Here is a 27,031-nt window from a genome sequence, read left to right on the forward strand (position 1 = left end):
TAGATGTAAGAAAAAAACTTTATTTCCATATGGTGCTTGGGGTGGGGTCTGTTGCGGGGGGTGCATGCAGGTGTTCCCCGGCCCCTACCCCTATAGCTGCTGGGAGGGCCTGAGGATGTACAGGAAGTGGGTCTTGCGAGGGGGCAGCTTGAAGTGGGAGGAACTCTGGGTCCCCTCTTCCGGGCCGTCCTCCCGGGTCCCCTCGCGGAGCCCATCCCGGATGGCCTGCAAACGGTGTCGCTTCTCGCTGAGCCAGCGGCTGCCCTCCTGGGCATCCTGACGGGACCTCCGCCGTGGCAGCTTCAGGATCCAGAAGGCCACTCGGGGACGGGGTTCCTGGCGGAAGGTGTCCAGGGCCTTCGGGACAGGCACCACGGCCTCCTTCTCCTCTATCTTGTGTGCCTGGGGAGAAGGGACAAGGAGACCCTCTCAAACTCCACATGACAACCTCAAGATGCTCGGTCCTGCCTGGCCTGTTCAACCCACTTTGCCACCTACAGGGCACTTCACTTAGGGAGTTAAAAGCTCACTTTGCAGTTTACAAAGCACTTGGGTTTACAAGTGCTTTAAAATTAAAAATACTCAGGTTTATGGAATACTCTGGGATTGAAAACACATTTTGGAGGTTTCAACAGCACGTTAGGATTAAACATACCTTGAGCTGTAACTCTTTTTTTTTTTTTTTTTGCTGAGGAAGACTGGCCCTGAGCTAACATCTATTGCCAATCCTCCTCCTTTTATTCCCTTTCTCTCCCCAAAACCCCAGTAGATAGTTGTATATCATAGCTGCACATCCTTCTAGCTGCTGTATGTGGGACGCGGCCTCAGCATGGCCGGACAAAGCGGTGCATCGGGGCGTGCCCTGGGATCCGAACCCCAGCCGCCAGCAGCGGAGTGCGCGCATTTAACCGCTAAGCCACGGGGCCGGCCCCACCTTGAGCTTTAGAAAGCAGTTTGAAATGTACAAAGGACTTCAGGATTAAAAGCTCTTGGCTTTACTAAAGGATCATAACCACAATTGCAATGTGTAATCTTTGATTGCATCCTGGATCAAAAATCAAATCAGCTCCCACGGACAGCTTTGGGGCCAGAGGGGACATTTGAATATAGACTGAATGTTTATTTGGTCCTTGCTTCTCAAAGTGTGGGCTGTGGGCCAGCGGAGCCAGCATCATCTGAGAGCTTGTTAGACATGCAAATTAGCAGACTCCACCCTTCCCCAGACCTACGGAATCAGAGCCCACATTTTAATAAGTTAAGGTGGAGATGCCCTGTAGGACATTGTTATGGGTTGAATTGTGTCCCCCCCAAATCATATGCTGAAGTCCTAACTGGCAGTACCTCAGAATGTGATCTTATCTGGAAATTGGGCCATTGCAGATTGAATTAGTTAAGATGAGGCCATTAGGGGGGGCCCTAATCCAATGTGGCTGGTGTCCTTATGCAAAGGGGACATTTGGACATAGAAATGCACATAGGGAGAATGTCATGTGAAGCTGAAGGCAGAGATGGGGATGATGTATCTGCAAGCCAAGCAACGCCAAAGATTGTCAGCAAACCACCAGAAGGTAGGAGAGAGGCCTGGAACAGAGTCTCCCTCACAGCCTCAGAAGGAACCAACATATTAACACCTTGATCTTGGACATCTAGCTTCCAGAACTCTGAGACAATAAATGTCTGTTATTTAAGTCACCCCATCTGTGGAGCTTTGTTACGGCAGGCCTCGAAAACTAATCCGGAGACAACAGTTTGCCACCAACGGTAAATTTCTTGGGTGTGGTCATGTGGGAGAATGTATTCATTATTCTTAGGAGATATCTGCAGAAGGATTTAGGGCTAAAGTGTCATGATGTCAATAATTGACTGTCATATGGTTCAAAAATGAAAGAGTAAAAATAAAGTAAACGTGGTAAAATGTTATGTGGTGTATCTAGGTCAGTGGTTCTCAACGGAAGTCTGGAGACAGTTTCTGTCGTCATGACTGGTGGAGGTGGGGGTGCTACTTCCGTCTAGTGGGTGGAGGCAGGGAGCTGCTAACCATCCTACGGTGCACAGGACAGCCCCCCAGCAAAAGACGATCCAGCCCCAATGGCCACTGGTGCCAAGGTCAAGAAACCCTGCTCTGCGGACAAGGGAATACAGATATATTTATTGTACTATTTTCCCAACTTTTCTGTAGATTTGAAATTTTTAAAATAAAAAACTGTGTGTGTGTGGGAGCACCATATGGGTTTGCCAAACACTCAGGGCTTCTTGAAACTTTTTAGGATAAAAAAATAAGCACTTTGTGGTTAGAATCACTCAGAGGTTTATGAAGGGGAGCTACACAAGCATTTGGGGTTCATAAAGGGTTTGGAACTAAAAATCACACTTTGAAGTATACAGGGGAGAGACTTACCAAGTACTTTGGGATAGATTAAAAGATAGTCTGAGGTTTGCAGAGTACTTTGAGATAAAAACACACTTTGAGGTTTAGGAGGGTGAAGCTTATCAAACACTCAGAATTAAAAGCACTTCTTTGTTTACAAAACACTTTGGCATTCACAAAACCCTTTGAGGTTTACTAAGCGAGTGGGGATGTACGCTGAGGTCGAAAACCTCATTTCTGAGAGCTGGTTAGTCTCTTTTGACAGATGACAAAACTGAGGCCCACAGCCCAGTGGCGTAGTGGTTAAGTTCGTGTGCTCTGCTTCTGTGGCCTGGGGTTCACAGGTTTGGATCCCGGGCGTGGACCTACACACTGCTCATCAAGCCATGCTGTGGTGGCATCCCACATACAAAATGGAGGAAGATTGGCACAGATTTAGCTCAGGGCCAATCTTCCTCACCAAAAAAAATAAAAAATAAAAATAAATAAAATTACATCCCAATTTCCCTTTAAAAAAAACAACAACACCGAAGCTCAGAGAGAGGAAGTCTCACACAGAGGGAGAGGGAGAGTCAACGCATCTTCTCCTCCTCCTAAACAACAGAAAATGTTGGGGCTTGGACACTTTGGGGGCATGTCTTAACCTTCAGGTCACCCTCCAAGATCCCCTCTGCCGGTTTGATGGATGCTACCACCTTCTCGGAGATCAGCACTTCTCCTGTGTTGTTGTCGGTCACCTGTGAGGATGGGAGGAGAGAGTGAGAGCCAAACTACTTTCCTCCTCTCACCTCTTCCCAACAGATACTGCAGCATGAGGGATCATGGGGAGACTCCAGGAGGGACTTCCCGGCATAGGCACCTTGTCGATCTGGAGGTGGCTGGAGAGAGTGTTGTTCCCGAGCCGGCGATCCTGTTTCTCCTCTTGGTGGTAGTTCCTGGGGAGGCCCCGGAAGTCCATGGGGGCAGAGAAGAAGCTGTCCACACCCCGCAGCAGGTCATCCTGGGGCCGGAGGAGGGACCGGTGAGCTGCTGGACCTCAGGACTCTCGAGTACATCTGCAGCCCTGCCAGGATGCCCTCGAGGCCCACCATGTCCCTCCCATTCCCTTCCCTCTCTGTCCTCTGACCCTTAGGGCCTGACTAGGTCACCTCCTGCCCCCATGCCCCCATCTGTCCTGTCTCCATTCTCTGTCCCATCACCTTCCTATTCATGCCCCTCATCTGTCCTACTGTCTCTCTGTTCCCATCCCCCTCTCCAGTCTTTTGCATCTGCTCCATCTCCCTCTCTGCCTGTCTCCCTTCCTCTCTTCCTATCCTGTCTCTCTGTCCCTTTGACTCCCTCTCTTCCTGTCTGTCTTTCCTGGCTGCGACAGATCTCCCAGTCTGTCTCCCTGAACCCCTCCATCCCTCAGTCTCCGTCTGTTCCCGTCCCTCTTCTCTGTACCTCTTCTTCCCCTCAGCCCCTGCCATCACTCACTTTCAGGAAAAGCCGGGTGAAGCCTTGCAGAAGGCTCTGGAGGCCCAGAAAACCCGAGGAGCTCTCCAGGGAGTCAGCATCGCGGATGGGGGCTGCAGTGGAGGGGGGCACGGGGGCAGAGGGGAGCAGCAGCAGCAGGACCAGCGGATGCCACATTGCGGGGCTGGCCAGGAGGCTGTGGCACCGGTAGGGGTCAGAGCCCAGGCCTCCTATCAAGGCCCCGCCCCCTCAGCAGTCAAGCCCCCTCCCAAGACAATTACCCCTTTCCTATCCCTGGCCCAGGCTCCGCCCCCACACCAAGCCCATCTTCGCCCTCCCCTTTCCTTCCACTCCCATCCCTCCATCGCCTCAGGCCTGAAGGGACACGGCTCTTCCCAGGCCAGGCTCTTCTGGGCCCGGCCTCATTCACCGATCTCACGCTTCTCATTTGCCCACAATCATACCCAGATCTCATTCCTCACCTTCTCCCACGCCCTGCCCCTTCTTCTGGGCCCCGCCTTTACGCTACACCACAGCCCGATCACCGGACTCTCAGACTCCGGCCATCCACGGACTGTTAAGTCCAAACAGTTTTGGTCTCGAGCCCAGGCCGGACACCTGGAGCGTTGGATGAACTCCGCGAGCCCCGGCCTCACCCCTATTGTCTGACCACGCCCCCATCTGCTGACCTCACGCACGAGCCCTCTATTGGGTGGTCACACCCTTAGGGCAGAGCCACGCCTCTAGTCTTCGTTAGCCACGCCCCTTAAACCAGCGCCGCGCGGTCATTCCATGGTCACACTCCCATCTTCGGACCACGCCCCTGTCGGTTGACCTCGGCCCTGGAGACCCAGCGGTGCCTGTATTCTCTGATCATGGCCCTCCCGCCGGAGTCCCGGTCCAATCGCAGATGGCCACGCCCCTCGATTCATAGCCACGCCCCCCGCACCTAGGCCACGCCCCTCGATTCATAGCCTCGCCCCCCGCACCTAGGCCACGCCCCTGTGCCCCTGATCTTGCTCCCGGGGCTCTCAATGCCATTCCTAGGCTCCCTCTGCTCCTGAAACGCTCGAGTCCTAACAGCCCTTCTGGTTCACCCACTCCTTAGTTTTGTATTTATCTCAGAGTTTCTCCGTGTCCCTTCTGGTCTTCTCCAGGATTTGACACGATTAATGCACTCAACAGAGGACTGTGCAGGGACGCTGAACCGGAGCCCTCTTCGGTTCCACTAAAAAGCCCCGGAAACCCTAAATCCAGTCCTTCTCCCTTAGGACCCCAGCGTCCGGACTCCAGCCCCCTATAGTCCCGTGAGTTTGAACACCCACCCTCTCATCTTTAAGGGACCCAACAGTCCGCACCCGAGGCCCCTCTCCCCTCAGACACCGAGGCTCTCCCCCGGTCCTGGGACAGCGCCACCTCTAGTCCACTAGGGCGTGTGGATGCGGGAGTCTGCACCTCCATGGACCTCCAATAAAGTCCCGGTCGTCCTGCCCGCGCTTCTTAAGTCTGGTGAGGTCACAAGGAAACTACGTTGTCATAGAAATCAATCAAAACGCATATCCATATCTCAAACTTCAAAAACATACTTGGGGCTGAACAGGAAAGACTCTTTTGTGTATCACTTCCACATCCCCAACACACTAGAGGGTGGCCAGAGGTCTAGGCCCCCAGACTCCTCTTCCCCCAGACCCAGGAGTCCCGGCCCCCAGCCCCACCTCCTCCAGACCCAGGAAACTCGGCCCTTAGCTGCCTCCTCCCTCAGACCCAGGAGGCCAGACTCCCAGCCTCCTCCTCTGCCAGGGATCCGAGCACCCAAATCCGGACCCAGCAAGACTTCACCTTTCCTTTGCCAAAGCAAAAAAATCTTCCCCCAAACTGTCACCGTCGGATCCCCCTTCCCGCTGTCCGGCGCCTGGACCCGCCCCCCCTCCGGTCCCTCCCACTTTTCCCAAACAAAGCTCCCGGGTAACTTTCTCCCTCGCAGCGCCCCGCCCGCCCGCGGCTCCCCAGCCCCAGGCCGGGAGGTAGGAAGGCGCCGGCGGGAGTCGGGGATCCTGCTTTGGGGTGGGTGAGTTGGGGTGGGAAGTTACGCGTTCTGAGTTGAGGTGTTTGTGGGACCGACTCTGAATTGCTTGCAGCCCTCTTTTTGCCGGCGGGCCCGAGTTTGCGCTCAGACTAGTCTAAGTGTGGAGTTGGAACTTTCGCCGGAGTTGGGGTGTCTGCGGATGGGTCTGAGTTTAGGAGTGTGCGCCCGGGGGTGGGTGAGGGCTGGAGACCTTGGCGGGTGTGTGTGGGGGGTGTGAGTTTCTGCGGCGGTGTCGGTTTCAAGTGAGAAAGGACCCCGTGCGTGTTTCTGACCGAATCGGTGTGTGTGTCATTTGTGGGTTCCTGGTCCTCCTCATGGAGAAAGCAGGCCTCCGGGGTGCCAGGGGGAGGGCTACGGTGCTTTTGGGATCTTCAGTCTTGTCTCTTAGGAAGTTTGGGGCCTGGGGCGGGAAATTGGGGGGACCTTTCTTACCCGGCTTCTCCGTCCCTTTGTCTGGCCACATGGGGGAGAGCTGGGCTGGCATTTTGGCCTACGGGGGTCCTGAACGCCGCAGCGCCACTGGGCTCGGCCTGGGGTCTTTGTCTCGGCCGGGGATCCAGGGTCCCAGGGAGGAGGGGGATGGGGCCTGGACTCTGGGGTCCTGGGAAAACTGTGGCAGACGTGGAGCCGCCAGGGAGGCGGGATCTAACTGTATTGGAAAAAGTTTTCCCCTGTTCCCGGCCTCCGGAAAGTCACTGGGAACTTGAGTTGGATCCGAGCCCACGACGCAGGGGGAGGCGAAGGGAGGGGCGGGGCCTGGGGCCCGAGGGGAGGCGGCCTCGCTGCCCAGCCCCTCCCCTGATGGGGGTTGTGGGAAACTGGGGGAGGGGACGCCTGGGCCCTTTGTTCTGGCTCTCCTGATGGCAGGGCGCCCCTGCCCCTCAGCCTGTGGTTGTGTGGGTCTTTCCTGGTCTCGGCTTGAGTTTCTGCCCTGACTCTCTGTCCCCCTTTCTCTGGGTCTCTGTCCCCTTCTCTCTGGGTCTCTGTCCCTCTCTCTCTGGGTCTGCCCCCACACTAAGTCTCTGTCTCCCTGTCTGTGGATCTCTACCCCCCACACTGAGTCGCTGCCCCTCTCTCTGGGACTCTGTCTTCTCTCTGAGTCTCTGTCCCCCTCTCTCTGGATCCCCTTCAGCCCTACAAGGGCCTGTGCCCCTCCTCCTTCTTTTCCAGCAGCTGCTGCTGACATCCTAGCACCTGTTCTTGGGATGAGACTGAGAAGATCTCACTCACAACCCCCTTCCCTGTAACTAGGCCCTGACTCCTGTCTTCTTTAAGTCAGAAATCCATACACCAAAGGTTCGGCCCTCATGGGCCCTAAGCATTACTCTGGGGTCTTCAAGACTTCATCACAACCCAGGCTCTCCTGGAAACACAGAGGGAACACTCTCACCCTAACCTTCCCCCCAAATCCATCCCCCTTCTCTCTCAGACCCGGGAGTCCTGGCCCCCAGCCCCTCCTCCCTCAGACCCAGCAGTCTGGCCTCCCAGCCCTGAGTTCCCTCTGGGAGGGTCCGGGGAGGCTTGCTGACCTCTGTGTTCCTCCAGGCCCAGATGGGGGAACCCCGGGCTGGGGCCCCCCTGGATGATGGCAGCGGCTGGACAGGAAGTGAGGAAGGAAGTGAGGAGGGCACCGGTGGCAGCGAGGGGGCTGGGGGAGATGGGGGCCCGGACGCAGAGGGTGTCTGGAGTCCGGATATCGAGCAGAGCTTCCAGGAGGCCCTGGCCATCTACCCGCCCTGCGGCCGGCGGAAAATCATCCTGTCCGATGAAGGCAAGATGTATGGTGAGTCCGCCCCTCTTTTTTGGCCTGGCCCCCATTGATTAATAAAAATAATGACCAACATTTATGGAGCCCTAAACACTGTTAACTTAAAAGCACATTATATCTCACAATGACTCTGGTAGGAGCTAGCATCACCATTTGCACAGATGAGGAAACTGAGGCATAGCAAGGTTAAGTGATTTGCCTAAGGTCACAAAGCTAGTCTGTGGGGGAGCTGGGATTTGAACCCAGGCAGTGTGGCTCCAAAGCCTGCGGTCATAACTCCTGTCCCGCTGAGGAGACCTGCAGCCCGGCTTGCAGCAGACCTCTGGGAACTGTTGCTTCTCTCTTCTTCTCTCATGTCCTCTCTGTTGGGAAGTTCTGCTGAAGGTCTAACTCTGTTCCGTCTTTGACTCTTCAGGTCGGAATGAACTGATTGCCCGCTACATCAAGCTGAGAACAGGGAAGACCCGAACTCGCAAACAGGTCTCTGGACTGACTTGTGGGCTCTGTCTGGGGCGGGCTTGGCTTCTCAGGGCCATCCTAGTATGGGCAAGTTCAGGTTCAAGGAGGATCTGCTCCATGTGCTTTTGTCTGTCTTCTGGCTCCTCTGTTAGTATGCTCAAACTGTGCCAATTCTGGTACAGTTCTCTTAGCCGTGTCTTGGAACCAGAGAGTAAGATCGAGAGACCGAAAGAGCCAAAGAGAAGGATGTAGAAGGGAAAGGAGACCCGGATTTGCTGGGCCTGGGGAAGAGCAGTAGTGTTGGTGAGAAAAGGATAGCCTTTATGGACACGTCTGTGTTAGCCTGCTCCTGAGACAGCTAGCGTGTTCTGTGTGTTTGTGATCTTGCATGTTCCAGCAGCTCTGTGGGGCACCCAGAGGGAGGGAGGGGGTAGGAGACTCAAGGGGCGAGTGGCTGTGGCTTGAATCTGCTTCTTTGTCACTCCCTCCAGGTCTCTAGTCACATCCAGGTTTTGGCCCGAAGGAAATCGAGGGAAATCCAATCCAAGCTCAAGGTAGGGACCAAGGCACAGAGACCCAGGTGGAGGGGAGCAGAGCCCCAGAGAGAGGGCAGCAGAGCCCCAGAGAAAGGGGACAGGGACCCAGAGAGAGGGGGACAGAGACCCAGAGAGAGAGAGACAGAGACCCAGAGAGAGGGGGACAGAGACCCAGAGAGAGGGGACAGGGACCCAGAGAGAGGGGGACAGGGACCCAGAGAGAGGGAGACAGAGACCCAGAGAGAGGGGACAGGGACCCAGAGAGAGGGGGACAGGGACCCAGAGAGAGGGGGACAGAGACCCAGAGAGAGGGGGACAGGGACCCAGAGAGAGGGGACAGGGACCCAGAGAGAGGGGGACAGAGACCCAGAGAGGGGGGGACAGAGACCCAGAGAGAGAGGGACAGGGACCCAGAGAGAGGGGGACAGGGACCCAGAGATAGAGGGTCAGGCACTTAGAGAAAGTAGACAGAGAGACTTGGGTGGGCGACAGAGACCCAGAGATGGGGACAGAGTCACACAGAGAGGTGGACAGAGTGGAGGAGCAGAGACCCAAGATGGGGGCTCATGGCCCAGCAGCGGTGGTGGATAGGGACCCTGGGGAGGGAGAGACCAGTAGAGAGAGGTGGATGGAGATTTAGCTTAGGACAGTCCGGAAGGATGGGGCGTTGGGACTCTCCTGGCTCCTGCTGTCTTCCCTCCCTCTCCTCTCCTTTTCCTGTCCCTCCTTTTGCTCTCCTGGTATCCCCATTGCCTTTTCCCTCTTGTGCTGTAAGGATCTCCTCTTCATCTCCTGGTTCATCTTCCCATTTCCCAGTCCCCGTGTGGCTTGCCTGCTCCTTCTGTGCCCCGAAATCCTCATTTCATTCTGGAGATTTTTACACCCCTTTTCTTTTCTTCATCCTCCGGATTTCCTGTTCCCTCTTGGCCGGAGACCCTCATCTTCTACGCTTCTGGGTGTGGGGTCTTTTCTGCCTCTTCCTTTGGATTTGGGGACCATCACTTCTGGTTCCTTTTTTGTACCCGGAAGCCTCCTCTTCCTTTCTCTCTAGTTCTAAAAGCCTTCTTTTCCTGTCTTTTCTCAACCTCGCTGTTCCCCCTCTGTCCTGTCCATGCTAGGGAATGTTCGTGGCCTATTCCCTCTGGGTCTGAAATTCTCATTTCCTGTTGCCTGCGTATCCGGAAACCTTCACTTCTGGCTGTTTCTTGACCTAGAAACTCTCATTACTGTCTTTTATTCTGGACATGGGAACCCCTTTTCCCCTCTAGGCCTGGCCCCTCTCCTTCCTGTTCCGTATCCATCCTTGCTGCCCCTTCCTCCCGTTGCTCAGCTCAGGGTGGTGGGGCTGTAGGAGTTGGGAGGGCAGGAAGGTGGGGGAGCCCAGGCCTCACTTCCTAAGTCGTGTTTTCTTTCCTCCTTTGGCACCCTCCCCCACCCCCACGGGCAGGCCCTGAATGTGGTAAGTCCCCCTGCCCATCCTCCCACCTGCTCCCTTACCCCAGACATTCCTGGGGAGGCCAGGAGGGGCAGGGGCTGTAATGAGAGGGATTTGGGCCCTCCCCAAACCTTTTGCCTTGACTGCCCAACTCTGGATCTCCCCCCGCTTGGCCCACCCCATCACTGACCCACCCTTGCTGTGTCGACCGGTACTGCTCATTAACCTGGACCTCCATCTTCTCCTCCAGGACCAGGTTTCCAAGGACAAGGCTTTCCAGACAATGGCCACCATGTCCTCAGCCCAGCTCATCTCAGCACCTTCCCTGCAGGCCAAACTGGGTCCCGCGGGTCCTCAGGTGGCCTGGATTGGGGGTTGGGAGGCTCAGGGCTGGAGGGGTGGGGCCACAGTTTCAACAGGGGACTGATTGACTGACTCCTCTTCTTTGTCCTGTCTCCAGGCCTCTGAGATTTTCCAGTTTTGGCCGGGGGGCTCTGGGCCCCCCTGGAATGTTCCAGAGTGAGTACTTTCTCTTCTGACTCAGTACCTGCCCCCTACCTCCACTCCCCCTCACAGAATTTTCTCACCCCACCTTCCAGCTCCCAGCTCCCTGTGAACATAGATTCTGGAGCCAGGTTACTGCATTACTCCATAGGTGGAGCCAGGTTACTCCACCTCCCAAGGTGGAGGCTGGGGCGATGGTCTGGGGAAGAGGACTAGGTCTGAGCTGGGGAAGTGAGGAGAGGACGGGGCAGAGGGAGGCAGGAGGAGGCGGGATGGCATTGGGGCCTGATGGGCTGAGAAGGAGGGAGGAGGCAAGGACAATGCCTGGGGGCTGGCTGGTGACTGGGGTTGGTGAGACAGCATGCGGCCCGGGGAGGAGCGGGTTTGGGGAAGAAATGAGCTCAAAAACTTGGAACTTGATGAATGTGAGGGGCCTAGAGATCATCCATGGGGATAATGGCATTATATTTCCATCTCCCATCGAGATTATCTGGGCCCCAGAGGCTAATGGGAAGGCTGTTCTTGTCCCATAGATGTGTTCTTGGGCCTGAGGGTAGAGCAGGTGTCCTTATCTTGTCTCAGAGTCAAGAGGAAGAAAATGGGTCCCCGAGGTACATGGGAGTGTCCTTTTCAGCGCTGAGAGAGCCCCGAGGGTGACAGGATGTATTTCTAGCCTAGAAGAATAGGAATGGACTCCAGAGGCTCATGGGAAGTACAGTTTTCAGCCCAGAGAGGAGTCAGTGGATCCAGGCTGGGCAATGGAAGGGCAGTGTGGCCACAGGGCAGTGAGGCAGGAGTGTTGAGCATATTGCCAGAGAAACAGTGAAGTGACGGGCTGGGAGAGAAGAAAGTTCACTGGGGAGGAGCTGCTGGATGGGGACACAGGAAAGGGTCAGAAGAAGTCCCCAGGGGGCCAAAGGGGCCTCAGGTCTGCAGGGGAGGAGGCTGAGCTGGAAGGAGGGGCAGCTCAGCAAGCCATGCACTGGATACTGGGGTCCTACCTTTTGTGAAGCCGACAATCAAATGGGGGAGATAAATGTTAATTAAATCATCCCCTGCGTAAACACAAAATTGAAGACTGTGACATATTGTGAAGAACTGCAACAGGGTCTGAAGTGAAGGAGAAAGTTCTGGGAGTTTCTCTCAGGAGGTAACATTGAAGGCTGAGGAGGACGTAGCTGGGTGTATAATGGGGGTGGGAATATTTTAGGCAGAGAAAACAGCACGTGCCAAGGCCCTGAGGTAGGAAAGTTTGATGAGTTCCAGGAATTGAGAGAACGTGTTAAGCCATTGGCCAGCCAGTCAAATGTTTATTGAGCAACTGTTAAGTGCCTGGTACTCTACTTGGATGGGGGCACAGCATTGAACAAGTTAGACAGAATCTTTGCTTTCGTGGAGCTTATATACTTGGAGAGGCGAGGAGACAGACAACAGACATGTAAACAAATAAATAAGCATTAATAAGAAAGGAATAAATGTGGGAAATAAAGCAGGGTGTATGTGCTCTATTCTGGGGTCAGGAAGGGCCTCTCTAACGAGGTGACATTTGAGCAGTGGCCCTGACGACAAGAGATTAAGTCAGTGGGTAGGGTACTGGAGTTTGGACTTCAGAATTGGGATGGCAGGTTCTAGGCCAAGGCCCCTGGGAGTTGAGGTCTGAAGGTCCATGGAGTTTGTATCTTTCTGAGCCTGGTCTTTTGACCCTTGACCTTATCCTGACCTCTGACCCCAAGTCCTGTCTCTCTGACCTCTGACCTCTCAGTCTCCTCACCACTATCTACCTATAGGTCATTGGCTTCTAGAGCCGTGCTGTCATGTACTATAGTCACTAGCCATTTAAATTAATTAAAATTAAATAAAATTTAAAGTTCAGTTCCTCAAGCACACTAGCCACATTCGTGCTCAGTAGCCACCTGTGGCCAGTGACACAGATACAGAACATTTCCATCGTCACAGAAAGTTCTGTTGGGCAGCACTGCTTTAGATTCTGTTGTGTGGCCTCCCCACCCCGAAATTTGGCCTGATGTGTCATCTCCAGATCGCTGCTCGTTTTCTCCCCACCCTCCCGACCCTTCAGCCTCCTCTTTCTCCAGATTTCCTCTTCTTTCTGTTTTCCCCCCACCTCTTGAAACTCTCTTTCTCTTCTTTTTCTGCCATTTTGTGAGAGGTACCAAAATATCTTCCTCAAGACCACAGGCTTCGTGAGGGGGACTGACCTGGGTTCAAGGTCAGGCTCCACTGTGCCCAGCTGTGGGAATTTTGGGGGGGGGTCAGTTGACCCCTGTGTGCCTCAGTTTCCTCCTGTGCAAAATGAGAGGAGCAGTAACTGCACCTACCTCATAGGCTGTGAGGCTTCAATGAAATCGTGCTCATGATGTGCTAGCACGGGGTCCGGCGTGTCATGGCCCCTCAGCAACTGTTAGCTAGTACGATTAGCATCTTTCCACCTCTCTGACCGCCAGCTATTTTCTTCCTCAGTGTGAAGCCATTCTCACAGACGCCGTTTTCCTTGTCACTGACTCCCCCATCTACTGACCTCCCAGGTAAGAGCCTGCTTTCCATCTTCCTTGTCTCCCCTTTCTCCTCAACCCCAACTGCCTTTCCTTCAACCTTCCATTAAGCAGGGGACACATGCTTACTGAGCTCCAGCTCTGAGGCAGGGCATGGAGGGGTATGGAAAGAAGAGTGGCAGAATTTGTAGTGGGTAAGAGCATGGCCTCTGTAGCCAGACACACTGGGTTTGTGCTCTGCCATTTGCTAGACTAAAGGACATTGGGGAGGTGGACTAGTCAAGATTCTTTCAGCCACAAGTGACGTTAACCCAAATCAATCAGATGACCAAAAAAAGAGGAATTTATTAGTTTGGGTAACTGATTTATCAGGAATTGTGGCTTCAGGTATGGTTGGATCCAGGGTCTCAAATGCTAGCATCAAGAATTGGTTGGTTCTGCTTTCTTCTGTGGCAGCTTCATTCCCAGGCAGGCTTTGCCCACCTGGTAGCAAAGACGGCTTCCAGAAGTTCATGCTGTGTGGTCCTAAGAACTCATTGGTGAAAGAGAACTCAGGTTCCACAGATTCATCAATTAGGAATGCTTTTGGCTGCAAGTAACAGAATGCCCAAATTAATAGTGCCCTAAATAATAAAGGCTTTAATGATTCCACATAACAAAAAGTCTGGAGGTGGGCTGCTTCTGTGCTGGCTCAGCAGTTCAGCAATATCAGGCCTGGCATCTCCATAGGTCCCTTGGCCTCTGTCTTATTGTCCCAAGATGGCAGTTATGACTTCAAGCATCATGTCCCAAGCAGGACTTGGTCAGGGCCAAAAGCTTTCTCCTCCCAAAGTTCTGTCTTTTTTGTTCAGGAAGAAACTCCTTCCCAGAAGCCCCCCAGCAGATTTTCCCTAACATCTCATTGGCCAGGACTGTGTCACATGGCCACCTCTAGCTGCAAGGGAGGCTGGGAAAGTGAGTCTTTAGCTTTTTCAGCTTCTAAGCAGAGGCAGGCAAGACAGAACAGTGCTTGATACATTCAATAAATGTTAGCAATTTTTATTGTTTGTTCTCTCTCTTTAGGGTACGAGCCGCCCCAAGCCCTCTCACCTCCTGCCCTGCCCCCACCTGCCCCATCACCGCCAGCCTGGCAGGCTCGGGCCCTGGGCACTGCCCGGTTGCAGCTGGTGGAGTTCTCGGCGTTTGTGGAACCGCCGGATGCAGTTGACTCCGTGAGTGCAATTTTGGGATAATCACTGTGGGTGTTTTGGGATGTAGAGAGCTATAGGAAGGGAAAGCATAAGGCAATGATTCTCAAACTTTAGCATGTATCATAATAACATGGAGGGCTTGTTAAAACACAGATTGCTGGGCCCCACCCTCAGAATTTCTGATTCAGTAGGTCTGGTGTGGGCCTGAGAATTTGCATTTCTAACAAACTCCCAGGGGATGTTGATTCTGCTGGTCCAGAGACCACACTTTGAGAACTACTAGCGTAAAGGAACTGGAAGATCATGGGGTCATGGGTTAGGAACGTCAGAGAAACTCCCCGGGGACATTGTTCATTCATTCATCAAACATTTTTGAGTGCCTACTGTGTGCCAGGCTTTGTGGTGGACGCTGGGAACCTGGTAAAGCAGATCTTGTTTCTAGGCTCGAGCTTTTCCTGGCCTAGGATGGAGACATGCCATAATAGTCAGGGTGGGCTGACTGTTAGAAGAAATAACCCCAACGCTCAGGGACTGAACATCATAGATGTTTCTCACTCATGTAACATTTCAGTGTGGGTGTTCAGCAGGAAGCTTCCACGCAGTGATTCAGGGAACCGGGCTCCTTCCATTTGGTGCCTCTGCCATTTTCTTGGGCTTCAGAATCTGCTGCTGGATTCTCTGCATCTGGCTGGCAGATGGTGGAAGGGAGAGAGTCAAGAATTGTGCAGGAGGTTTTATGGGTGTGGCTTGGAAGTGGCAACTATCAGGTCTGCTCACATCCCACTGGCCAGAACTTAGTCATGTGGTCACACCTAACTGCAAAGGAGCCTGGGAAATGTAGTTTAGCTGTGTGAAAAGGAACCAGGGTTTGTGAACACAGCAGTCTCTGCCACAGCCATGTAAACACCAATTGCTGTATATAGTGGTCCTGGTAAAACCCAAGTCAGATCAGGTTAAAACCCTCCTATCTCACTTGAAGCAAAAGCTGAAGTCCTTTCAGTTGCCCACATGGCTCTGCAGGATCTGACCTCCATTCCTGCTCTGCCCTTACCTCCTGCCCTCTCACCCTTACTTACTCTGCTCTGACCACACTGACCTCCATGCCCTTTCTCAAACATGCCCTGCCCACTCCTGCCTCAGGGCCTGTGCATTTGCTGTTCTTGCTGCCTGGAATATGCTTTCTCCAGATAAACCCACTCTCTCCCTCTATTCACTCAAGCCTTTGCTTGATTATCTTCTCAGATTGGCTTTCCCAAACCACTTCATGAAAAATACCAGTTACCGTCACTCTTGACCCCAGTACTATGCTTTGTTAGGATTTTTTTCATAGCATACATCACTCTCTGAAATTGACATTGTCCATTGTATGATTTTTAAGATTTTCTGTCTCTGCCAGTAGACTGTGAGCTCCATGAAGTCATGGACTTTGCCTTGTAGCCCTGGGACCCAGAGTAGGGCCTGCACATAGTAGGTCTCTCAATAGATGTCTATTGAATAATGAGTATGCTCTGGGATAGGGGAAGCACAAGTTTTCATGGGTGTACAGAGGAGTAATTCTGCCTGGGGAGTCAGTGAAGGCTTCCCTGAGATGACAACATTTGGGTTGGGCTTTGAGGGTTACATAGGAGTTTGCCATGTGCAGAACTGGATGTTTCAGGTACAGAGATGGAAACAGCATGAAGTTTTCAGGGAAATAAATAACTGAATATGGTGGGAGCTGGTGAAGCTGCAGACAGGTGGGCAGGTGCCGGTTCTGGAGGAGCTGGCATTGCCAAGCTGAGGGACCCAGACTTTCTCCTGAGGGTGATGGGAATCCATGGAAAAGGTGGGGTAGAGAGATCCCATCTGATTGTGATCAAGGGTGGCTTCCAGGAAGAGGCAGATTTGGATGAACTTGGGCCTGGAAAGATGGAGGGAAGATTTGTATTGGAAGAGAAGATGGGGAAGATTTTCAGGATATGGACAAAACGTGATGAGAATGGGAGTAGAGAGGAAGTCTTGATGTGGGCTCTGTGGATTCCCATCCATCCATCTATCCATCCATTGATCGCACGTTCATGAGCACCTATTCAATACAGGGCCAAGTAGAGGGGGTGTGGGCTTTGTCCTGGGGGCGGTAGGGAGCCATGGGAGGATTATGAGCAGGGGAGGGCCACGGTCAGCTCTGGAGCATGTGAATGATGAACTGGAGAGGAGAGACTAGAGGCTGGGAGGCTAGGGAGGAGGCTGGGGTGAGAGTGGGAGAGGACAGGGCTTGGGGACTGAGGTATTATGGGAGTCAAGGGGCAGAAGGGAGTGGGGACTGTGCCTGGGAGTAGGGCCCAGTGTCTGGGTGGACAGTATGGAACAGCTAGCAGGAACTGTGTGGGTGGCGACAGGAGTGTGGGACGAGCTTGGGCATCGAGGGCCGGAGGCCCAGCCCATCTTCCACTCCTCACCCACGGCTGACCCTCCTCAGTACCAGAGGCACCTGTTCGTACACATCAGCCAGCACTGCCCCAGCCCTGGAGCGCCCCCCCTCGAGAGTGTGGACGTCCGGCAGATATATGACAAATTCCCTGAGAAAAAGGGTGGTCTGCGGGAGCTGTATGACCGTGGGCCCCCCCACGCCTTCTTCCTGGTCAAGTTCTGGGTGAGTTCTGCCACCGAAAACAAGAGGGCTCATAAATCATGTGGCCTCCCAGCTAAGGCCTCTGGATCTAAGGGACACAGTCTCAGGACCTACCAGGTCAGCCTGGGCCTTCCCGGTCCTCAAGGCTCAGAGCGTTGGCCCCCTTTGCAACAAGGAACGCAGAGGAGTTTTGCCCCCAGTGGGGGATGAGGGGTCAGCGCAGGCATAGGGCTAGGACTCTGACCTCCCCAGATCCCACTAGACTTGGCCACATCCAGTCGTGTGACTGATACGGCCCTGGGGATTGGCTTGTAACGTTTCAGGCTTCCCTATGCCCCATCTGACCACCCCAAGCCTTGTTGCTAAGGAATGGCCCCCTCCCCTTAGCAAATGGAGTCAAGGAGAGTTTCATCTCCAGAGGACAAGGCTTTGCTTGTTCCACCAGACCCTGTTGCTAGCGAATGTCTGGCCTTGAGGAAGCGATTAAAGGACCTGGGGAGTGGCTGTGTGAAATCCTGTATTTATTTAACAATCATTTATTGAGCACTTACTATATACAGGCCCCATGCCAGGTGCTATGTATATCATTGTGAATAAGAGGGTCCATCTTGGGTCTCTCTTGGGCCTCTGGTTTTGTGTCCAGTACGATGACTGATGCTATCAGGGTTCAATAAATGTGGTGAGTGCTTAGGGGGTGTTACCTCTTGTGGCAACTAGGTCGGTGGCGGGATCTAGTCCCTGAGAAGGAAGGAAGCCTGCTGAGGGTTGAAGTTTACTGGCCTTGCTTTTCCTATAGCTACCATGGTTCTAAAGTGTTCTAGTGTGTGAAGTGGAGGCCCGAGACGGCTCTGGGGATGTGCTGCTGAGGTCCTGGCATTGTCAGGGCTTAAGACGGGCCTCACCAGGTCGCAGGTCTGGAGAGCGACCCTTAGGAAGCCCAGCATCTGAATGGATGCAGGGGAGTGGCTGGGAAGGCCTTCAGTTTTGTCTGGCTTCACCAGTTCCTGTGGCCAGGGTGATGGATGGAGTCAGGCCCCTGAGGAGAGGAGTAAACCACCCCAGGAAGTGCCTGGGCAAGTTAGCAACTAACGTTAGGGGTGTGGAGAAAGGGATGTGGCTCCCAAGAAGGTGACCAATGGGCTCGGACCAGAGGTGTGATGAGGTCTTAGGCTTCCTTAGGTTCTGCTTGGCCTAATGGACTCTCTGCCCACTTGGCCACTGGGGTCATAGAGGGGTCTGACCTCTGAGAATCGGCTGAAAGGGCCCAGGAGGGTGTTCTGGAGAAAGGTCAGGCTTCCCCAGGCCCCAGCAGGCCCCATTGGTCGAGAGACCACTTGCCTTAGCAGCCAGGGTTGTGGAGGGCTCCAAGGGAGAGCCTCTGGTTGCTAGGGAGTAACTGCTTCCTTAGTAACCAGGCCCTTGGAAGGGGCTGAACTCTCGAGTTGGGGGCTTTAGGAGAAAAAAGTTGAATTCCAAGCCTCGTTTGGCGGGGGTTTTACCGGGGAGAGAGGGCTAGGACCTAGACTTCTCCAACGCTGATGGAAGGATGGGTCTTCTCCAGAAACTGGCCCATGGAGAGGTGGAGACATTGAACGCTGAGAAAGAGAGGTGCACAACTGCAGGGCGATGGGAGAAACCGGGCCATGTGTGGGTTCCCACTATAGAAGAGTCCCCACTGTTTATAAGGGACGTCCCCTCCAACTTATCTGTGCCTCCCTATCCCCCAGGCGGACCTGAACTGGGGCCCGAGTGGCGAGGAGGTGGGGGCCGGCGGCAGCAGCGGTGGCTTCTACGGAGTGAGCAGCCAGTACGAGAGCCTGGAGCACATGACCCTCACCTGTTCCTCCAAGGTCTGCTCCTTTGGCAAGCAGGTGGTGGAGAAGGTGGAGGTGAGGCTGGAGGGGTGGAGCTCTGGGCGGGTGAGCGCCCAGCCACCTGCCACTTCGGGGGTGCAGACGAAATGCACCAGGAGCCACGACAGCTCAGGCATTTGGGGGTCTGCATGGTGGAGTGGGGGGTGTCCTAGCCTCTTTGGGGGTTTAATGCATGGGCTTAGAGCTAACATGGAGTTCCAAAGTCACATGTAGGGGTCACTTGGAGGAGTCAAGGGTAGTGTGTGGGACAGAGATTTAGAGTCACTAAGATTCAAAAGGTTCTTATGGATATGGAAGAGTCTGCAGGCCAAGGAGGTTCAGGGGTCACAGTTAGGGGTGCTGAGGGCTTGAGGGACCTTGAGTTCAAAGGTCATACAGAGTTTGGAGGTCTCACGGAGGGGTCTTTGGAGGGTTTGAGGATATCTGAGGGCCTGGAGGTCAGAGGAGTTCAAAGGTCATTGAAGGTTCAGAGCGTGGCTTTGAGGGGCTGGAGGGGCCCCTGGTTTACAGGCTCAGTGATCCTGAGCCGGATACCCAAGGGTGCAGGGTCCCGTCTCCGGTCACTATGGATGGGGCACTGGAGGGAAGATGGCAGTGGGGGGGGGTGGCATCTGAGAGGCATGGAGGAGTGGGGCTTGGTTCCTGGGGCCACCCCGTGTCTCTCGGTCACTGTCCTCCCCATTCCCCGTCCCCCGGGTCAGACGGAGCGTGCCCAGCTGGAGGATGGGAGGTTCGTGTACCGCCTGCTGCGCTCGCCCATGTGCGAGTACCTGGTGAATTTCTTGCACAAGCTGCGGCAGCTGCCCGAGCGCTATATGATGAACAGCGTCCTGGAGAACTTCACCATCCTCCAGGTGAGGCGCAGGGGCTGGGCTGGAGCAGGGCCCTTGACGGGGAGCAGAGTGCCCATCACAGACCCTCAGCCCGGGGACCCTTTCACCTGGGGAACTGACACAGTGGGGACGCCACAGTGGACCCTTAGCTTAGGGGACCCCTTTACCCAGGAAACTGATATGGTGGGAACTCCACAGCACTCTCATTCACTGGGGAAATTGACCTGGAGGACATCCTGCGGGGGATCCTCAGCTTAAGGGACCCCCTTCATGGGGAACCTAACCTTAGCCCAGAGAACACGATATGGTGGGATCCTCTTTAACTCTGGGGAACGTGATGTGGTGGGGACCCCCTTGACCTGTAACATGATATACCATCTGATGTGAGGCCCCTCATTGCCGACCCTCAAATCAGGAACTTGACATGTTGGGCATCTGCTCTATCTGGGGAACGTGACATGGTGGGGACCCCTTTCCTGGGTAACCCATGATGCCTTAGGGACGGCACAGTGGTCCCTGCTCCCCCTTCCAAGCGTAAACCCCTTCTCCTGGCTTCCTTGGCAGGTGGTGACCAACAGGGACACCCAGGAGCTGCTGCTCTGCACCGCCTACGTCTTTGAGGTCTCCACCAGCGAGCGGGGGGCCCAGCACCACATTTACCGCCTGGTCAGGGACTGAAGGGGAACCCCCAAAGTGGCTCACCCCCGGAAGGACCTCCAGCTTTCCTCATGTTTTTATTTGGGGAGGGGGCTGCTCCCTGTTAGAGGGGACCTTAAAAGCTGGGTGGTGAGTTGAATGGGCTGGGACCGAGAGGAAAGAATCGATCCTGATATGGGACCTCACAGGGGCGTCTGAAAGGACACATCACTCCAGCGCATCAGGGACTGGTCACAGGAGTGAGACAACCCCCAGGTACAGCACTGGTTTCTCAGTCTTTACCAGGCGCCCTCCTCCCACTCTGTTCTGGATGTTTTGGAGGGCCCTAGTTACACATCGGCTTGTCCCTCACTCTGTTTCTCAGCCCCACTCTTTTCCCTGCCTTCCTTTCCTTACCACCCCCAACCTGTGACCCTAATATCGAATATTGAAGGTTAACCCTTTCTGTGCAGGAGCAGAGCCAGGTGGGCCCTGGAAATATTTTTTTTTTTAATATAACAAGAGATATTTATAAGTGGGTGTTAGGGTCGTGACTTTTTCTCAGCTGGGCAAACAGTGGGGTGAGGCTTTTAAATCTCATCCCCTCTTCTAAATGAGCCGTGGGCTAGACTGTGTTGCCCCTCCCTCCCCCAAGTGTGTTGGTTTGTGTTTTGACAGAGGATAAAGCTATTTTACCAAAACACAGGGGATTTATTTGGGGTTTGGGTGAAAAATCATCTTGTGGGAAGTGGTAGGCCGACAGATGAGCTAAGGAAATGAGGTGTCTTTTGGGGCAGGAAGCTGGTGGCAGAAGCCCCAGGTCCCGCGGGAGAGGTGACAGCAGCGGGGCAGGCAGACACCTGGGTCCCCGGGGGAATAAAGAGGCAGAGGGCTCAATGGCTGGTGCCAACTGGGGATTAAACAAATATTTACAGGCCACAGGGAAATACCCAGGCACTGGAAGTGGGCGGGGCGGGGCTTTGGGGAGGGCGGGGCCTAGCGGTACCGAGCGAGCCGGTCGTAGACGTGGTCCAGGTTTCTGCACAGGAATATCGAGAGCGTCATGAAGCTGAGCTATAGAGAAAGGAGACGCAGTCAGAGAGGTCGAGGGGGTGCCGGCGAGAGGGGGGTGGGGTAGTGAGGGTCCCAAGGGAGAAAAGTCGGGGTGGGGCCAGGGCAAGAAAGTAAGGCACCGAGAATTGGGCCGGGAGGGGTCCTGGGAGGGGCGGAGAAAGAAGTAGGTAGAAAATGGGCTGGGCTAGAGGGAGAACTGGGCCTGGTTGTGAAAGGTGGGGTTAGGGATGGGAGTTGGGGGGAAGATAAGAGGTGGAGAATGTGGTGGAGTTAAGGGTAATAGGGCAGGAGGTCATGGGGTAGGCCACAGAAGATGAGAGCGGGCCGGGGAGGGTGGGAACAGAGTTGGGAGCTGGAAGAGGAACAGAATAGGGTAAGGGAACCCAGTTGCGTCTAGCGTAGGTCTAGAGTCTGGGAAGGAGTGAGATCTGGAGCAAGCCCAGGGTCCTTTATTCTGGAGGCTCATCTGTCTCCCCTTCCGCCTCAGCCTGTAATTCCACCTTGGCCTCCACCTCCGTGCCTGCGCTCCTGGTCTCAGGCTGTTCCTCGTCTTGATCCCAAAGAGGCCAGGGCCCCAGGGCCATGGGCAGCTTGCCCTGCGGGGCCTTGTCCCCCCAGTTGGGGCAGGCATCCGCCATGCCCCAGCCACCCCACAGATTGCCGCTACGCCCGCTGCTGCTCAGCACACCACAGCGCCCTCCGTCGCCGTCAGCGCTCAGGCCGGGCCCAGGGCTCGAACCGTGGGCACCCAGGACCTGCGGCCGGGCTTCCCGGTAGAGCGCCCTGCGCAGTAGTAGCAGGCTCAGCCCCGCCACACTCACCTGCAGGGAAAGGGGAGGGATATTGTGGCCAATAGCAGGATGCTGGTCTTCCGAGGAAGGCCAATGGGAGCCTCGCGAGGAAGGGCGGGAACGCCTGCTTCCTCCGTACAACCAATCAGAGCTCACAGAGGCTAGGTCGCCTCCCTCGTCCCAGTTGGAGCGGCAGGAGGGCCTGTCTGAATTGGCTGACGTTCTACCACGCATGCGCCTTTCCCAGAGACTGGGAGGAAGCGCAATTTGGGGCGGGGCCAGCTAGGGATTGTAGGGCCAATCGCGAATGGGGGCGGGACCAGATCACCTCGAGGAGACCGACGCCCAGACAAATGCCCACTATGGAGATGAGGTTGTTCTGCAACCACTTCTGGAGGCTCTGCTCGCATCCCTGGGGAATGGTTTAAGGTAGAGTTCTTTTTGGGATTCGCCCTCAAGCCCGGGCCCACCGTTCTCAGCGCACCCCTCGCACCTCTTTCAGGCACCGCCCTGCTTCCTTCGTGACCAGAGTTCTCTAGTCTCCGCTTCGCCCCGTCCAAGCGTCCCCCTCCCTAGGCATCAGCGTTCCAGGTGCGACCCTTTTAGCCAGTCCTTTGCTTTAGGCCCCGCCTTTCCTACATGCCTCGCCCCTTTTAGGGGACTCCGCCCCTCCCTTTGTACCGTTCTTTCTCGTGGTTCCACCCTGCGTGCAGACCCCACCCACGTCCTACGGCCCCGCCTCCTGGGGACCCTCCCGGCAGCCCAACACCTCCCACAGGTCCCTCCCCTTTCCAGCGGTTCCCGAACCCGCCCCACCTCGCGGTAGATGTAGCTGTTTTCAGGGACCACGCAAAGGTCTGTACTGTGTCGCGGCCGCGCCAGTGGTCCGAGCCGGCTGAACTGGGGGAGGGAGATCTTTTCGAAGATTGTGGAGTCGTTGGTGGCCGATGAGTTATAGCAGGAGCAGGGCACGTGGGGCACCTCCGACTCGTTGCTGCTCAGGCTGGGGACACGGAACCAGTCCTGAGGAGACTTCCAGCCGCAGCAGCGCAGCTAGGAGAGGGACAAGAGTCAGAGGGACCGGGACTGGAGGGATGCAAGATGATTTGGGGCATCATGGGACTGGGTGACGGGTATGAGGACATGTTGGGGAGCAGAGGGCTAAGTGGTGGGTGCAGGGTGGGGTCACGACAGGGCCAGGGCACATTAGGGGAACGTGGGGTTGGAAGAGACGAATCACGGGGCGACCTGGGGCTGGGGGAGGAGATGCAGAATCACGCTGTGGACCGAAGATTGGGTGGACAGTGCAATTCAGCCTCAGGTAGGGGACAGGTGGATGGAGGGCGGGGCCACACGAATGACAGGGAATGGAGCCTCACGTGAGCTGCATCCCGTGGGAGCCCGAGTCACTACGGGGCAGGGAGTAGGGTCACTCTAGGGCCTGGGGGCTGAGGGCCGAGTCTTGTCGAGGCGGAAGACGGAACCATTCCACAGTCTGGGAGCTGGGGGACTGGGCCACGTTGGGGCCAGTGTTCTTATCTGAGGGCGGGGCCCCGTCCGGAGTGGCGAGAGGTGGAGTGGATAGTTAGGGTTACGTCAGGGTCTTGGAGCTGGGGGCCCGGGCTCCGTTGGGGCGGACTTTCCTCGAGGCCGAGAGCAGAGCCACGTCAGAGTCTCAGAGCTGGAGGGAGGAGTACACGTCCGGGGGGGTGGGGGTCTCACGCACCTGGAACTGCACGTAGTCCCAGCTCTCCTCGGCCGCGGCCCGCTCCGGTTTGGCGCGGTACTTCTGGATAGTCTCCAGCACGATCTCCTTCACCCTCCGCGCCAGCTAAGAGGCCGAGAGTAAGGCTGGACCCCTACCAGCCTCCCCACCTCCACCGGCCCCGACCCACTCCAGCCACTCCCCTGCTGTTTCAGCCCCGTGGGATCCCTGAGCACATTTATGTTGGCCTCAGTTCCTCACTGAAGGGCTAGCTATGTTTTTGTTCCTCAAAACCTCAGCCAGTTTCTACCCTCTGTCTTTCTATTTTTCCCTCTATCTCCCACGATCTCTCATTAGGTCTCTATCACTACCTGGGAGCCTTTTGTTTCTCTGCTGTGTTTTTTATCGTTTGTTTGTTTGTTTGTTTTTCCTGTTTGTTTCCGTTTAGATCTCTTTCTCTCTTGCTATGTCTGTCTTCCTCCGTCCATGTCGGTGAGTCTTTCTCTGACTCTCCCTGTCTCTTTCTCTCTCTGTGTCCCTCTGCCAGTCTCTGTATCTGACTCTCTTCTGTCTCTCGCTCTTTCTGTGTCTGTTTCTCTCAGTCTTCCTCTGCCTGGTTATATCTCTTTATCTATGTCAGCCCCTGTCTGCCTTTGTTTCTCTTTCCACTTCCTCCCACTCCCCCACGCCCACCCACTAGCTGCAGGGAGGGAGAGGGGAAGGCAACCTCACCCGGCTCCGCTGAGTGGAGATGAGGATCCCCAGGGTGATCTGCGTGGCAAACAGGAGCAGCAGTATCCCAAAATACTGGGGGGGCAGAGTGGAGAGGTCAGGCTGAGCCCCTCCCCTGGATGCAGGGCCTGCCAGGGCTCTATTTGAGGGGGGGATGTGAGTGGTCCTAGGGATGCGGGGGGCACTCACCAGACCCAGGAGGCAGCGAAGCTCCTTCAGGGCCCCCACACAGCCCAGGAGGGCCAGGCCCATGGTGAGGATTCCTGAGATGGCCAGAGCCTTGGACCAGATCTGCAGGGGCATGAAGGACAAGCCTGGGGGACATGAGAGGCAGTGACTTTGGGCCCCATGTGCACAGCTCCAGGCAGCCCCATTCCCCACCCACGTGGCCACCCAAGTGGGGAACAGCATCCGGGCGGGGGCCTCTTTCTGGGCTCCCAGCACTCTTTTCTCTGGGTATCTGTCCTGGCCCTAGTCTCTGTCCCTTTTCTTCTGAGATTCTCTCCTTCTCTCTCTGAGTCTCTGTCCTCCTCTCTCTCTGGGTCTCTGTCCCTTTCTCCCTGGTCTCTGTCTCTCCCTCTTGCTCTCAGTCTCTCTTTTGTCCTTCAGCTCCTCCTCAACCCTGAGAGTATCAGCCCATTACTTGTTCTGTGACATTAGATCAGTCACTTAAACATCCCTGCAGCCTAGGGGTTAGTAATATCTATTTCTTAGGGTTGTTTTGAAGGACATGTGTTCAACCCAGTCCTCAACCCAGGGCAAACACTTAGTAAATATGAGCTATTAGGGTTTTGACTATTACCCCATTATTATTTTCCTACTCTTATTATTAGTGTCACATTTGCTCTTCCACTTCCTTTCTGGGTGACATCCAGTAAGTGACTTCCCCTCTCTGAACCTCAAGAGAGAGGAAGGTTTGCTGAAGAATGAGAATCTGCCCAAGATCTGACACATAGGAAGTGCCTGAGGGATGGCTATTATTATTATTATTATTAGTAGTAGTATGCACAACTCATTTGTCAGAGGAAGGTGCTAAGCTTAGGCATGGCAGTGGCGAGCCGTGGAGCAAAGCTTGGGGCCTGCCTAGGGAGCTGAGCACCGTGGGCCCCCCTGGGACAAGGGAGACCACAGGAGGCCACTTGTGGGGAGGCTGAGTCCACGCCTGCTGCAGGGAGGCCCCCCGCCGACTGCCCCAGCCCCCTCACCCACAAAAGACACGAAACTGGTCTTGTCGATGAGTATCCAGATGCCGAAGCAGAAAATAAGGCTGCCTAGGACCTGGGGAGAGGAGATGAGAATACGGCGGTGGGCAAAGGGGGCTAGGATAGGAGGTCGGGCGGCTGCGGCAGGGGTGGGGACCCGGGCTGGGTCGCCATGAGGCAACTCACGAAGAAGAAGAGGTTGAAGACGAAGAGGAGGTACTTGATGAGGCTGAGGCATCTGTCCTGGGCTGACATCTTCACGTAGAGGGGTGAGCCACCAGTGGGAGGGACGGGACAGAAGAGGTGTTGGCAGTGGGGGAGACAGGCAGAAAGACAGAGGCCGTGAGAGAGAGAGAGAGAGAGGAGAGGCTGAGAGAGGGAGAAAGGAACACAGAGAAAGAGGAAGTTCCAGGGGTGGAGCCCCACCCCCTTCCTCTACACCCGAGGTGGCTTTCTTCTCTGTCTCTGTCCCTGTCTCCCTCACCTGCCCCACTGCGACACACACACCCATACCTGAGGGGCCTTGGAATTTGTGGGCACCACGGACACAGCAGGCAGTCCCTCCCAGGTCTCCATGGCTCAGGCTGGGGGACCCACAGGAACTCCTGGTCTACTTGTACCCACCTCCTCTGGGCACCAGGACCCCAGGCTGGCTCTGAACAGCAGCCGACCTCACAGACACTCTGACCTCACCGCCTGCTAAGCTCTGCCATCCCTGCATCCGTCTCTGTCCTCCCTTCCTGGCCCTGGGTCTCTTGTCCTCCCCTCTCTGGGTCTCTGTTCCCTTTTCTCTGGGTTGTTAGTCCTCTCTTTCCCTCTGGGTCTCTGTTCTCCTCTCTCTGGGTCTCTGTGTCCCTCCCCCCCCCCGGGGGTCTCTATCCTCTCCCTCTCTGGGTTTCTGGCCCCTTCTCTCTGCATGCCTGTGCTTTCTCTGTTTATCTAGCCCCTTCTTCCCCCTTGTCATGGCCCCTCTCTCTCGGAGTCTGCATCCTGTTCTTGGCGACAAGTGTCGATCATGGCGCTCCCACGTGCTGGGGCAGGGGCTGGGCACCTGGGGGAAGTGAAAGTGCTGCAGGCCCCAAATGGGAAGGTCCCTGGGAGTGAGGAGGGCGACTGGGTGGTACCAAAACACCCAGAGCGGAAGCTAAGCCTCGGGCAGTACTTCCTGCCTCTGCAGTGGGGCCCCAAAAGGAGGAGCCAGGATCGAGCCTGGGACCTTGGCAGTTAGATCCAGGTTTGCAGTACCTAATTGTCTCCAGGCC

The 27,031-nt window shown here is 55.3% G+C and overlaps 4 protein-coding genes across 16 annotated transcripts in view; 2 read left to right on the forward strand and 2 right to left on the reverse strand.

The window, feature by feature from the left end:
* On the reverse strand, positions 1–6,556 carry DKKL1 (dickkopf like acrosomal protein 1). Of its 4 annotated transcripts, none has more exons than XM_087421379.1 (5): positions 6,342–6,556; positions 3,845–4,019; positions 3,228–3,368; positions 3,013–3,105; positions 1–402 (listed from the first exon to the last, which is right to left on the reverse strand). In XM_087421379.1, exons 2-5 carry the CDS (start codon positions 3,998–4,000, stop codon positions 91–93), a joined length of 702 nt encoding a protein of 233 aa, XP_087277505.1. In that variant the 5' UTR covers positions 4,001–4,019; positions 6,342–6,556; the 3' UTR covers positions 1–90. The 4 variants fall into 4 exon arrangements, with proteins under 4 accessions (XP_087277505.1, XP_087277506.1, XP_004440323.1 ...); XM_087421380.1 differs by lacking the exon at positions 6,342–6,556 and adding an exon at positions 4,306–4,489 and having other exon boundaries at positions 3,064–3,105; XM_004440266.3 differs by lacking the exon at positions 6,342–6,556 and adding an exon at positions 4,306–4,485.
* On the forward strand, positions 5,824–20,966 carry TEAD2 (TEA domain transcription factor 2). 7 transcript variants are annotated; one of them, XM_014795228.2, is made up of 13 exons: positions 5,824–5,847; positions 7,455–7,692; positions 8,093–8,157; positions 8,628–8,690; positions 10,120–10,131; positions 10,358–10,465; positions 10,568–10,626; positions 13,090–13,154; positions 14,184–14,332; positions 16,770–16,943; positions 18,650–18,772; positions 19,498–19,650; positions 20,194–20,966. In XM_014795228.2, the coding sequence occupies exons 2-13, from the start codon at positions 7,461–7,463 to the stop codon at positions 20,305–20,307; spliced, it is 1,317 nt and encodes a 438-aa protein (XP_014650714.1). In that variant the 5' UTR covers positions 5,824–5,847; positions 7,455–7,460; the 3' UTR covers positions 20,308–20,966. The 7 variants fall into 7 exon arrangements, with proteins under 7 accessions (XP_014650714.1, XP_087277500.1, XP_014650713.1 ...); XM_014795227.2 differs by having other exon boundaries at positions 5,825–5,847; positions 18,650–18,811; XM_004440263.3 differs by lacking the exon at positions 5,824–5,847 and adding an exon at positions 5,866–5,887 and having other exon boundaries at positions 18,650–18,811.
* CD37 (CD37 molecule) lies at positions 20,956–26,635 on the reverse strand. 4 transcript variants are annotated; one of them, XM_004440265.2, is made up of 9 exons: positions 26,283–26,635; positions 25,956–26,138; positions 25,773–25,845; positions 24,757–24,881; positions 24,568–24,642; positions 23,857–23,961; positions 22,947–23,183; positions 22,459–22,542; positions 20,956–21,339 (listed from the first exon to the last, which is right to left on the reverse strand). In XM_004440265.2, the coding sequence occupies exons 1-9, from the start codon at positions 26,343–26,345 to the stop codon at positions 21,262–21,264; spliced, it is 1,023 nt and encodes a 340-aa protein (XP_004440322.2). In that variant the 5' UTR covers positions 26,346–26,635; the 3' UTR covers positions 20,956–21,261. The 4 variants fall into 4 exon arrangements, with proteins under 4 accessions (XP_004440322.2, XP_087277504.1, XP_014650715.2 ...); XM_014795229.2 differs by lacking the exon at positions 20,956–21,339 and adding an exon at positions 21,347–22,160; XM_087421378.1 differs by lacking the exon at positions 22,459–22,542.
* The window catches only part of SLC6A16 (solute carrier family 6 member 16), a 39,634-nt gene continuing 35,097 nt past the window's right edge, over positions 22,495–27,031 (forward strand). The window contains exon 1 of the mRNA XM_087421913.1: positions 22,495–22,559. The gene's annotated coding sequence lies outside the window, so the exon portion shown is untranslated. The remainder of the gene's footprint in view (positions 22,560–27,031) is intronic.

Source organism: Ceratotherium simum, chromosome 33 (genome assembly GCF_057802395.1).
Source record: "Ceratotherium simum simum isolate JZ-2026a chromosome 33, ASM5780239v1, whole genome shotgun sequence".
In the NCBI taxonomy this organism is placed as follows: domain Eukaryota; kingdom Metazoa; phylum Chordata; class Mammalia; order Perissodactyla; family Rhinocerotidae; genus Ceratotherium; species Ceratotherium simum.

Excerpts from the sequence above, each read along its gene's own strand:
- DKKL1 (XM_087421379.1), bottom strand. The coding sequence starts at position 4,000 with ATGTGGCATCCGCTGGTCCTGCTGCTGCTGCTCCCCTCTGCCCCCGTG. Across the intron at positions 3,369-3,844 it reads TCACCCGGCTTTTCCTGAAA|GATGACCTGCTGCGGGGTGT; the intron begins GTGAGTGATGGC and ends CTCCGGCCCCAG. Across the intron at positions 403-3,012 it reads TCTTGGAGGGTGACCTGAAG|GCACACAAGATAGAGGAGAA; the intron begins GTTAAGACATGC and ends CCTTCTCCCCAG.
- TEAD2 (XM_087421375.1), top strand. The coding sequence starts at position 6,049 with ATGGGTCTGAGTTTAGGAGTGTGCGCCCGGGGGTGG. Across the intron at positions 8,158-8,627 it reads AGACCCGAACTCGCAAACAG|GTCTCTAGTCACATCCAGGT; the intron begins GTCTCTGGACTG and ends CACTCCCTCCAG. Across the intron at positions 10,627-13,089 it reads CCCCCCTGGAATGTTCCAGA|TGTGAAGCCATTCTCACAGA; the intron begins GTGAGTACTTTC and ends TTTCTTCCTCAG.
- CD37 (XM_014795229.2), bottom strand. The coding sequence starts at position 26,345 with ATGGAGACCTGGGAGGGACTGCCTGCTGTGTCCGTGGTGCCCACAAAT. Across the intron at positions 25,846-25,955 it reads TCTTCAACCTCTTCTTCTTC|GTCCTAGGCAGCCTTATTTT; the intron begins GTGAGTTGCCTC and ends TCCTCTCCCCAG. Across the intron at positions 22,543-22,946 it reads ACAGCTACATCTACCGCGAG|GGATGCGAGCAGAGCCTCCA; the intron begins GTGGGGCGGGTT and ends ACCATTCCCCAG.